The sequence below is a fragment of the Mizuhopecten yessoensis genome, unplaced genomic scaffold (assembly GCF_002113885.1).
Source record: "Mizuhopecten yessoensis strain PY_sf001 unplaced genomic scaffold, ASM211388v2 scaffold10135, whole genome shotgun sequence".
NCBI lineage: Eukaryota > Metazoa > Mollusca > Bivalvia > Pectinida > Pectinidae > Mizuhopecten > Mizuhopecten yessoensis.
In genome coordinates this window covers 9,768-22,648 of record NW_018408396.1, presented here as the reverse complement: position 1 = coordinate 22,648, position 12,881 = coordinate 9,768, and the positions used below count along the sequence as shown (strand labels likewise).

Sequence of the window (12,881 nt, the reverse complement as noted above, 5' to 3'; positions counted from 1 at the left end):
TTATTAAGGTGGGTTGAGTACTGTGACCTCTTGAAACAACCAGGGGCCCTAAATCACAATATCAATGGAAATAATATATATGTTTATAACGGTTATAGCCCGCGGACGTCCCGGATGCCCTTCGGTGTGACTTAGAGTAAAACATTTAGCTGTAAGGCATAATTAGTAGACGTGCTGCAGTATGCTAGTGGCTAGAACGTCTATATCTAGCACATGTATACCTCATACCTCCAGCTCTATACACACACGGGCAACAGGATATAGACAGAGTGCTCGTATGTGTACAGCTGGTTCTCTAAACTCTCGCAGGTTTATCTTCGAAGATCATCTTATTAGGGGGACGCGAAAACATGTATGTGTACGTGTGTTGTATACAGAGGTAGGTTCGGATATAGTATTTTTTTAAGATATTTGCTAATATTGCCATATATTGTTACTGTGTATCGGAAACATTGGTTAGCGAAGATGTGTTGAAATATGATACGGCGACTTTCATGAAAACGAACCATGCTCCATAGTTTGGGGCTATCTCGGCGTTACAGAGATCGGGAGTATAGTAGATCCGGCTATTGTTCAGTTAAACAGGGTTTCCAAGCCGGGGGACTACTCCCTAGTTACACTATCTTCGTAAATACTACTGTTGTTAGTAAGTAAAACTTCCTTAAGTCATGTACGTATAGACCAACAACCACAGGCAAAGATTTAGGTCGTGTCTGTCTGTCTGTGGACATCCTAAAGTCATATCCAGGCTTACACCCACAGGTCGAGATTTAGGCCGGGTCTGTCAGTCTTTGGACATCCTAAAGTCATGTACAGACCAACAATCACAGGTCGAGATTTAGGCCGGGTCTGTCAGTCTGTGGACATACTAAAGTCATGTACAGACCAACAATCACAGGTCGAGATTTAGGCCGGGTGTCTGTCAGTCTGTGGACAACCACAGGTCGAGAGTTAGGCCGGGTCTGTCAGTCTGTGGACAACCACAGGTCGAGATTTAGGCCGGATCTGTCAGTCTGTGGACAACCACAGGTCGAGATTTAGGCCGGGTCTGTCAGTCTTTGGACCTCCTAAAGTCATGTACAGCCCAACAATCACAGGTCGAGATTTAGGCCGGGTCTGTCAGTCTTTGGACATCCTAAAGTCATGTACAGACCAACAATCACAGGGCGAGATTTAGGCCGGGTCTGTCAGTCTGTGGACATCCTAAAGTCATGTACAGGCCAACAATCACAGGTCGAGATTTAGGCCGGGTCTGTCAGTCTTTGTACATCCTAAAGTAATGTACAGACCAACAATCACAGGTCGAGATTTAGGCCGGGTCTGTCTGTCAGTGGACATCCTAAAGTCATGTACAGACCAACAACCACAGGTCGAGATTTAGGCCGGGTCTGTCAGTCTTTGGACCTCCTAAAGTCATGTACAGCCCAACAATCACAGGTCGAGATTTAGGCCGGGTCTGTCTGTCAGTGGACATCCTAAAGTCATGTACAGACCAACAATCACAGGGCGAGATTTAGGCCGGGTCTGTCAGTCGGTGGACAACCACAGGTCGAGATTTACGCCGGGTCTGTCAGTCTGGGGACAACCACAGGTCGAGATTTAGGCCGGGTCTGTCAGTCTGGGGAATACTGATCATATTCAATACGTAACTGCATAAAACCGTTGTACAGACCAAAACAACAGCTCCTAGTTCTAATATTTAATGAAAACGAGTAAAACTAACTGAAAACCGTAAGATATTTTGTAGAGGTTATATGAATTATGTATTTAGCGGTCGCCACATTTAAGTAAGCTTGAAAGCCACGTTTTAAGTAAACACAGTATTATTACAATTTGTTTTTTGAAGAGTGTAGGTACACATTGTAGCTTCATATCAACGTCGACAGTACATGATATAAACATTTCTTGCCCGGGTGGAACTAAAGGTGATAGGTTTGAGCAGTCCCTGGAGATATGACCTCGCCAGTTCACAAACATTCCTTCGTCTCTATAACAGCTCCACAGATGTCATTTATATATCATTGTAATATCTGGATTTAATTAAATCACGAAGATGTATGATCTCACCACGAAATTAGATTGGTCTATTAGTACTATCTAAGTCCGCGGAATTCACAGAGTTAAAAAAAACACCACATCACTTCTGAGCAATGTCCATATTTTAATAATTAAAACAACAACACAGAATTAGGTAACTGGTTTGATTCCTTTACATACGTTTTGCCAGTGATTGTGTTTCTATTTCGGTCCATCAATATATGTCCTGGTGATCAGGTGACAGGAAGATATGTTTACCATCAGTCGTGATTCACACTCAGTCATAACAATAAGGAAACATCTGGATTTTCCAGATTGAAATCAGTTACAACCCCAAAAACTATTGTTCAAAATCAAATGTAAGCCATCTTTAAGGATAACCAAACCACTGTCCAATGCCATCATCCGCGAAAATCAGTCTACGCCACATGCGGGTAACTGCTACCCACTGTTTAACGCAGGGAGGTTTCCAACCCATGTCACCGGCAACTGTCGCGGACGGGGTATTTTTTTACCGACCCCACGAAGAAGCGTTCGGCCCGATGTTGTACCATCCCTATACAGGAATAAGACCCGCAACCCAAAATCGCCGCTCAATAATTGATCACCGACCAAACGTGTGTCTCGTAGAGCTTACTTACATCCTGTAAGGCAACCCACCAACAGACTTGGACTTGTAGAGCTTACTTACATCCTGTAAGGCAACCCTCAACAGACTTGGACTTGGCTAGTGGGTCTATTCTGAATGTAAACATTCTGTGGGGCTAGACCGAGATCCCAACCCTTGACTTCAGACTGTTATTTAAATCGTTAACCGACTTTCATATACTGTACTGTAGTTTTATCCACCGGGTCACGGGTTCGAGACCTACATGTACGTGGGGCAGTCGCCAGGTACTGGCCGTCGGTCGGTGATTTTTTTCTCAGGGAACTACGGCTTTCCTCCACCACCACCAAAACCTGACACGTCCTTAAATCACCACAGCTGTTAATAGGACATAAAACACAAACAAACCAAATAATCCAAAACAATATTAAAGGGGAGGTTACTACATCTTTCACTGTTCTGTCAATCAGTTGACCGTTTCAGAGCGTTGCTCAGCTATTCGTTAGACTTTATTTTTTTTATTTAACTTGTCCGAATCCACGCATGTGCATCGAAAAAATATGTAAACGAAAAACCATGCAGTGTAGTTAGACATGAATCTTTAAAGGTGTGTTTTGCCACAAGGAAACAAACTCTAATCGGTCTTACCGACTGAACCACAAGCTAAAACACTGGAATATGCCATAGCAAAATCGAAGGCTCAGTGTGAGACAAGAAGACTAATTTGATCCTTTGATGTACATCAAAAGAATCGTGCGGTCGCGTAACGGTAAAACTTATTGGCTTTGAAGTCGGACGTCGCTCTTTCTGTAGGACAGGCATCAGCCTAGCGATTGGTCAGGAAAGCTAGCCGCGTGCCTTCAATTTTGCTATGACATATTATCCCAGGGGCACACAGAGCGAAAGTGAGCGTAACCACTTGAGTATCGAGGATGACTCCATGTGCGAAAACTATCATGAGTGCAGTGATGCAGTGATATTTAGAAGTTCTAAATCGAACGCAATACTCAAGTGTTACAATAGTATACGCCTCCCGTCGGGTGAAAAATGAAATTCAAAGAGAAACTGAAAACCATTCTCATAGGTCTTGAAGTGCCCATAGATGCAGTGTACAGCTATTCCGGATTGATCGTAGTCAGTCTCCAAACGATAAATCTTTGGAACCACTGGTGTTCGATTCCCCGATCGGACGTGAACAAGTAAGGGGTAACCTGTCCTACCACGTCGGTTTTCTCCGGGTACTCCGGTTTCCGCCTACATTATTGTCGTGTGTAAATGGGGACCAGGATGACATATTGTTGCCGTGTGTACACGACAACGGTACGGAAAGAGTTAAGACCCCCTGTCCTGTCTAACACGAGTGAAAAATATAAGTGAGAAAACTAGATTCACAAAATAAATAAAGATAACATTAATATCTCTCCGTCGGCTCACTGACAGATACCATTGTGTGCAGTGGCCGTCAAGGTCAAGTTGTTGACGCATTATAATATGTCTAACATGTTGTACGTGTTCACCTTTCAGTTAGTAACGGGAGATATAGAGGACATAAGAACGGAATCCTTCAGGTTCACACAGGTAGACATGGGCCTTAAAACACACAGGTTGACAGGGGACTTAAAACACACAGGTAAACATGGGCCTTAAAACACACAGGTAGACATGGGCCTTAAAACACACAGGTAGACATGGGCCTTAAAACACACAGGTAGACATGGGCCTTAAAACACACAGGTAAACATGGGCCTTAAAACACACAGGTAGACATGGGCCTTAAAACACACAGGTAGACATGGGCCTTAAAACACACAGGTAGACATGGGCCTTAAAACACACAGGTAGACATGGGCCTTAAAACACACAGGTAGACATGGGCCTTAAAACACACAGGTAGACATGGGCCTTAAAACACACAGGTAGACATGGGCCTTAAAACACACAGGTAGACATGGGCCTTAAAACACACAGGTAGACATGGGCCTTAAAACACACAGGTAGACATGGGCCTTAAAACACACAAGGTCGAGATACAATAGCTGCATGCTTTTGTAATGTAGGTTTATTGTAAAATAACCTTTTCATGTTAATACGATCATCCATTCCCAATATCCATATATATACCATATTAAAATAGGCCGATAATATATATATATTGATGAAATATTTAAACAAGATAGGAATAATGAGGCCGGTATGTTAGGTCTAAAAATATTATCGTGTGTTTCTTGTACTAGACATTAAAATCCGGGGTCGTAAGTGTGAGAATATTTGTTTGTATTGCATATTTGTACAAAGCTTATATAGAACAAGGATCTTGTCTACGACGCTTGTCAAAAATCGGCTTAAAATATGGGATCGACTGTCAAAATGTACGACCAGAAACAAGCACTTTTTAGGATTCACTGATGGAAGGCTGCATGATGGGAAACCGTTTGTTTTTAGGACTTATTAATGGAGTGTTGATAAGTGTATTGTCGAAAAAAATGGTTATTTAGTACGTCATTAGATCATAAGGTCATAAAATGTGAGATTTCTGTATAACTATAATACTGAGGAAAAACATTTAAATACTCGTAAATGGTAAGTAGAACTACACACGTCTACACCGAACAAGTTAGTATTATTGACTTGTAATCGGTCATACTTTCTTAATAAAGATGTAATAAACACTATGACTTACTAATTTATTACGAAGTTCGGAATACAATCCTGCTCGACCTATGCGTTTTGATAGTTTGTACACATGTATATGATCACACCAGGGTAAACTGCATGGTCTGACAAATTTTGTGACCTTTGGAATTTTATTTTATCGTGCCCTAGTTTGACAATTGGTTTCTCCTTCCATCCCGTTCGCCAATATAGGCATTATGACGTCACATCGCGTGCTGTCAGCTCTCACTATGAACTGAAATTAGGAGTTTCAAAACTTGCATAGAGAATTGACAATACAACGAGAATATCTTTTTACGTGTTATATCAGATACTTGATGCTGCTTATTTTCGGTACTATAGTTATTCATTATTCACATGCATTTGTTGTTGTAATGTTTTGATTGTCTTATTTCATTGTGACAAGTTTCACCATGGTTTCTGTTATACTTTCAAATCAATAGTTTGTAAGGTTCTTCTTTGACCCCGCTAGTACATACATTATGTATGTTATTCAACGTAACAAATAAATCAGATAATCAGACTAAATGCGAGTATCTATTAAAAAATCAAAACTTAATTACCTAATTATTATTCTGACCTCTATATTTAGTGTTATTCGTGGTTCTTTCTGTGTGTTATAATCAATGAATACACTGTAGGCTGAAAGATACTGTAGATATATGTTGCTCACACTTCATTTCTTACATAACATTTCTGTAGTTATTTGCGAGGATTTCAATTCGTGTTTCACTTAACGTGTATGCTTTACCTTATATGCACATTATCAATGACGCTTTAATTTACTGTTTAATTTGTACGAAAGGCGATATGACACGAAATTGACACGAAACGTAATTGGTCTACAGTATTATTGATGATACTTTCGTTGATATGAAGAATAGAGTTTCCTTCTATGCCATTCGATGAAGTGACGTGGGTATTGCAGCATGTTTTCACGGTGTCTGCGCATGCCCTGGGTACGTGCCGCGATGGTTTAACTCCTTACCAAGAACTAACCCCCTATCCCGCCATACACACGGAACACAACACACTGCTCAAATATATATCTTAAAGTTAATTTGGTTTGGTTTATTTGTGTTTACGTCCTATTAACAGCTATGGTCATTTAAGGACGTGCCAGGTTTAGCTGTAGGAGGAAAGCCGGAGTTCCCGGAGAATATTATAACCACCTGGCAACTGCCCCACGTAGGTCTCGAACCCGCGACCCAGTGGTGGAGGGCTAGTGATAGCAGAATGTCAGACGCCTTAATCACTTGGCCATCGCGCCCCCCCATCTTTAAGTTAATAAAAAGTTATATATGGAATACTATGATAATTCAATACCATGCTTTGTGTATTTTCAGGATGACATAGACTAAATTGAGGATTTGTCAGCATGCAATGACTGTAGTGCCAGGTGTGACCTTCAGAGTACTCTACTGAATCCGGTAATTGCAATTTATACAACAGTTATTTCGAAAGGAAACGTTTTCCAGAAGTAACACAAACAAAGAAACTCACGTGTGATTAGTCGTAACCATGGAACCTATAGTTACATAGTAACTGAACAACCGCGAGATTCAAACAATGTTTAAAACTTAACAAATATATACGGAAGCTTCGATATTGCCACGACCAAACAGAATCAATAGATGATGGCTTGTTTTAAGATTTAACCGTTTGTGTGTGTCGTTGCAGTCAAAATATTCAGCGAACTCTGCCATTGATTTTTTTTGTCCAATGATTCAGCCATCTTAACGATAAGATTCAGTCACCATGGGAAGTTTTCCGGGTCATGCACTGCCCGGCTCGTTCTTCATCGTCGTATCATTATGGTGGACTGTCAACATTGTGTATTACTTTAACAAAGCTCGGTGGACAGGACAAACATACCTATGTCGGTCTAATTTCATGCTGTACCGACAGACTGGCCCTTACAAAGTCGTTCCTGTTGAAGCCATATTCAAAATAATCTTCGCAGTCGTCGGAATTCTGGGAGAATTCATTTGGGCTTTGAAATATGACTTTGGTTTACCTGTTGGAAATGCGCAGCATATGACGATGTTTGCCTTTTTTGGTATATCTGGGATGTGTGATGTTATAGCCCATTACAAGAGAGGCTTTGTTCCCCCAAATATTGACTATGTCGCCATAATTCTTGCTTTCCTCGTGGAGGCTCTTTTATTTAATTTTCATTTGCACGGGCGATCTTCACTTGACGCCACCATTCACTCCCTCCTGGTGTACACCATCTTGTCCAGTGCTATTTTAATCGGTGTCGAGTCGATAATGGTCAACAACGCTCTGGTCAGTTTGACCAAGGCATTGTCGTTGCTCGTGCATGGTACGTGGTTTTGGCAAATCGGATTTATTCTCTATAGTCCGTCTCGTGTGCCATCTTCATGGCATGCTGAGGATCAAGATCACATATTTCTAGCAGTTCTGGTTTTCGTTTGGCACGTGGCCTTCAATATCGCGGTTATTGCAGTTACGGGTGTCACGGTAACCATTGTCCAAAGAAGACTGTTTCATGAGACCAGCGGCTATCGGGCTGTGGATATCTCTGATTCCCAGTTCTCTAGGACCATGTTCTTGGGCAAGGAGGACGTGTTGACGGACGAATCAGATTCGAGCTGACCAGGTCGAAGCTACAGGAAAGACAACCCCGTCTTTACTGCCAAATGCTAAATATTGCAAACATCTTTTTATCCGATAACTGCATTACACGCATTTATTGTCAAAATATTTTTATTTAATAATTAATAAAAATGATATGCTTTTGAACCATTTAGTATATGATTTCTCCATGTTAACGTAATAGGATGACAATGTTATAGTGTTCATCGAAGGATGAACAATGCCTAGTGATCATTGGAGGATGAAAGCCTCTAATGTTCGTTGGAGGATTACAACACCTAGTGTTCTTTTGAGAATTACCGTGTCTCGTGGTCATACGTTGGTGTTAGTGATTAGTCCATTAAAGCGTGACAGTTACACTAAAACTTTACAATGTCACACGTTGTTAGTTTGGATTTTTTTTACACTTTAATTAAAGGCAAACGAAAACCAGGGATGACAAAAATACGTTTATCTTAACGTAGTGTCAACTTACCGAGAGGGAGAATGTTCAGAGGCAATGATCCTCTCTGGAATAGCCTTTGTGAAATGTCGCGAGCGAGAGTATTGTGTTACATGTAGCGATTGAGAAACGTTAACAAGATGCATACGAATTTCCGTGTGATTGAGGATCGTTTTTTACTTACAAACAAAACAACAGATGCAACGTTTACCAATAAAACTATGCAAGGTAATATCTAAATGTGTCTGTTTTATCTAATGAAATTCACACCTCACTTGTGATCAAGTTCCTAGACCAAAGGTGATGCTTTGTAGTTATAAATAGTTTGAACTCTCGATTATCATAGATTACTTCAGTAATACAATGTATAGTTGTAAACGTTATAGAATGGGTATTCGCGTGAACGAATATGCATGTTTCTATAATATGAATGTATTAGTTTCAAATCATATTTGAACAAACGATAGTTTACTAATTTTGAAATATGCATACCTTTTCTGAAGGAATGAGTACATGTCATGATGTTTATATAAAATGGAATACATAAACTTGTTGCCATTCACCCTTCATATTGGTTCGATTTGAAAAATAATTGATTCCACATTAGTCAAAAAAGTTTGTAATATAACGCTCAATGGGATTTGCTTCGCAAAAGAATATTTTACGTGATATTTTAATTTCGTTAACACATATCAAACATTATTACTGTCGACATAAAAACAATTTAAAGACAAATTTTGTAATTCTCGGATATTTCCCGCGTTTCCTACGACATCATACGCCATTTCGGTCTTTCAAATATAGAGCCACTTTTCCATATGCATGAGGTCAACGTCATGCTCTAGCGAAGACCCCAGGCAACTGAAATGTAGGGTGTTCGTTCGCTAGTAATGCAGAGCAGGAACGAGTATGTTCCCTTCGCCTCAGATGCACAACGGAGAAAGGAACAGGAGAAAGGAATGAAAAATGAACGAAAGAACAACATGAAATAAAATGCATGTATTGACAATACATGTAGTCATTTTTGTCTAGTTTTACAGCCGAATATAGGCTGCTTCACCTAGCACAAAAAGATGCTTTATTTAAGATGGAGAATATCTTCTCACTTTTAATAACAATGACTCTATATTTTCCAAATTCATGTTGGTACAGGCTGTTGTAACATTGAAATGGAAAAAAATCCACGAATTATGATTCCTAGGTAAAAGCACAGACGTTACGGGACTGGTTACAAAGGTCTATTGCTATTGAAATAAAAGGACTGTGTACCGTTTAATATGTATGCGATGATCCACCATGTAAATAAAATCTCGTGAACTCAAGTAAAAATTGCTTGAGATATGGCGATGAAAAAAAAGAGAAAACCAAGGGTCGTAACTCTGTTCTAAGGGAAATTAAAACTGTTGGCATTCAGAGATACCCCTTATATCAACATAGATGACAGGCCGCTTTTCCAAGTTTATTTTTAAAACTCCGTTATCAAAATATAGATCTACACAGTTATTTTAATATGATTCAGTGCTTTGTAATGTACAATGTCAATGTTAATCCCTATAAATACTGGCTCTCAAAGACACTGTTATTTTTTTTCCAAATTCATATCGGTATCAAAACCAGCGTTATTAAAACATTAAAATGAATTTTAAGAATGTGATCACCTTATAATGATCGGGATTTCCACCTTTGTTTCAAGAGTGATCAATATAAGTTGAAATAACTTGTTTCATAATTGTTGTAGAATAGATAAAGTTTATATCTATGTAAACCCGCAAGATTTGACGTGTTTGACGTATTCAATACATCGGTTGACGTAATAAAATCAAACAGTAAGATAATCAGTTAAAGGTCAATCAGATGAATTCTATTGCGATACATACATTTTGTCGACATAGTAACTTGTTACTCGATGACAGAAATATGGCTGCATCATGAGATAGGTGATTGATTTTTACGCACTAAATGAACACAAAGTCAATCGACCTTTTGCTGTATTTTACAAACCTTAAGAAATATTTTCTTTAATATGTGAAATAGCAAATTAAAGTTTCCGAATAAATTTTGATCAAACCAGGGGAGACAACTCTGGTGCAAGCAATTAAACAATATTTAATTAAGATTTTGTTTAGAAAAGATTAAAAGGGTTCCTTGAAACAAATAAGTGTTGTTCAGAAAATCAGAAAATGAGATAAAGAAGTTCTGAGATTTTTTAGAAGGCGGTCTAGATCTACATATGATGTAGAAAGACTTGTACACCTGTATCAATGGTTATATAAACAGTTTCGGATAAAGATTTTGTTTTACAAGGTACGGATCGGTAACTCGTACTCCGATACACAATACAGAGAACGGTACTCGCAAATTCTCAGTTAACAGCCAAACACTTTTTTAATATCTGTGCTAGTGACAAATCATACAATCTAGTACATAACAGCCGCTGATGACATCAATGACGCCGTTGGTGACGCGAGTAAGCTGCAGGGAACACGTCCTGCAATCATCGCTCCCCTTCCCCTCCGGGAAGACGTCTTGCAATCATCGATCCCCTCCCCCTCCGGGAACACGTCCTGCAATCATCGATCCCCTCCCCCTCCGGGAACACGTCCTGCAATCATCGATCTCCCCCTTCGGGAACACGTCCAGCAATCATCGATCCCCCCTCCGGGAACACGTCCTGCAATCAAGGTTTTTCCTGACATGCGGTGTAACATTAACATCGTTTTGGGTCATTTCGACGATTTTACAATTTGTTCTTTCTCATCATGCGGACGACCCTTATGAGTCTTACATTGAAAACAGTAATATATAAGATAAGACAGAACAAAACCCTACATTTCACATTGGTACAATCAGTAGGCCTAGGAGTCGTGTTACAAAAATAAGATTTATACGTTAATACACTTAGGATAGACGGCTCCTTCTCTCCTCTGTCTCCCTTCACTCCATACTTTATCCGTTCCTATTTTTTCTTCGTCAGCTGGATAACCGAACTACTCGGTAGTGAAGCGGACGTAAAACCAATCGGTCAATCAATCTAACGCATTGAACTTGCTTCATTGCTGACATCTTACGTACGCATAATACACCGCCTTGTACCTTAGTCTTGCACAAGTCCTACTTTTTCAAATATCAAGGGTAGCGGTCTTCAGATGGGGTTCGTTGATGTAGCCGAAGAATAAGATTATGTGAAATATTTCCTTAATATTTCAACGTTTTATATTTACTTTTTAATCATAGTGTCTTTTGCGTGCAACATGCATAAATGAAGCCGTAAGCCGTCATGATTTCGTCCGTCATCACAACATTCGTTTGTACAAGGTTGATTTTGACGGCTTTACCCTTTTTAACGGAACATGAGGTGTTACGAGTGTTTCTCCCCTCCTTTCAAACATTGAGAACTTCTGTTTTTTTGTATATATTTTTGAAAACCACGAAGCCCTGTTTCATACGACTTTTTAAAGCGTCGTAAAGCGAAATCTCCTATAGCAAGGCCTGCTTTTACCACCTTTATACAAAACAGCTTTATATAATGTAAGAGCCATGTGATTGACGGATGCTGATGAAGTTTATGTCCAAATTAGAACCTAAACCATGGATTTTGAAAAGCACTTTGATTAACAAAGCCACAAATTGATAGAATTACCTGAAAATTCACTTTCCTCCTTAACACCCGCTTAGTATACGTACGTCCTGACATCTCACGAATGGACACTATCATTATTTCATTGCGAGTGAAATGCGTTCTGCTGCATTCCAAGCATGAAGACAACGTTTAAATTGCACAAATAGTTTTGAATTTCGATAACATTAAATACTATAGAAAATGGTTGTTTTGAGCTACTGTTTTGTCACTGTTTGCTGATGAACACTTATTTTGTCTTATTTCACCCTTAGCGGCATCCTGTTTATTATTAGTGTGTTAACATTCACAGGAATGAAATGTACACCTACAACCAAAGACTATTTTTTTCTAGGTTTCAATTTAATTCTCTTTCAAATGGACAGGAAAATGAATTTCAAATTAATTTGGCTTTACGACATACACTTATGACACTGACATCCCATGAACTCTGAGACTATGAACGCTTTTTATGCTTTAAATTTACCGATTTGACAGATAAATCATAGTATATTAAATACATCCAAGTTTATTCCTGTGTTGCTTTTATTTTCAAAGAAGTTTATACACAACATGGTATTAACCACCCTCGACGTCGACATTCACGCCATTGTTTTATGTTTAATGTGTTGTATGCGTCTTCTAAGCATGTGTCTTGTTGTGTATAACTGCGTTCTCTGTTTTATTATCTATCTAATTAACAAGAAACCAGAGAGATGGTAGATCAATAAGTGCTGTTTTCATGAAAACAACCAATACGTTCCATCACGGACTTAGATCTAAGTCAGCGATGTTTAGTTTGCTATTGGTGAAAGAAGGGGAATAACTCTTACAGATAGTTAGCTTTATTGTAAATTATCATTTAATAAATAAAACGTTAGTTTTCC

General features: G+C 39.3%; 1 protein-coding gene across 2 annotated transcripts; it reads left to right on the top strand.

Annotated features, from left to right (window-relative positions):
- The first annotated feature begins 177 nt into the window (after positions 1-177).
- Positions 178-8,631, top strand: LOC110459608 (transmembrane protein 45B-like). 2 transcript variants are annotated; one of them, XM_021511954.1, is made up of 2 exons: positions 178-352; positions 6,664-8,631. In XM_021511954.1, the coding sequence occupies exon 2, from the start codon at positions 7,076-7,078 to the stop codon at positions 7,934-7,936; it is 861 nt and encodes a 286-aa protein (XP_021367629.1). In that variant the 5' UTR covers positions 178-352; positions 6,664-7,075; the 3' UTR covers positions 7,937-8,631. The 2 variants fall into 2 exon arrangements, with proteins under 2 accessions (XP_021367629.1, XP_021367628.1); XM_021511953.1 differs by having other exon boundaries at positions 178-379.
- The last annotated feature ends 4,250 nt before the right edge of the window (positions 8,632-12,881 follow it).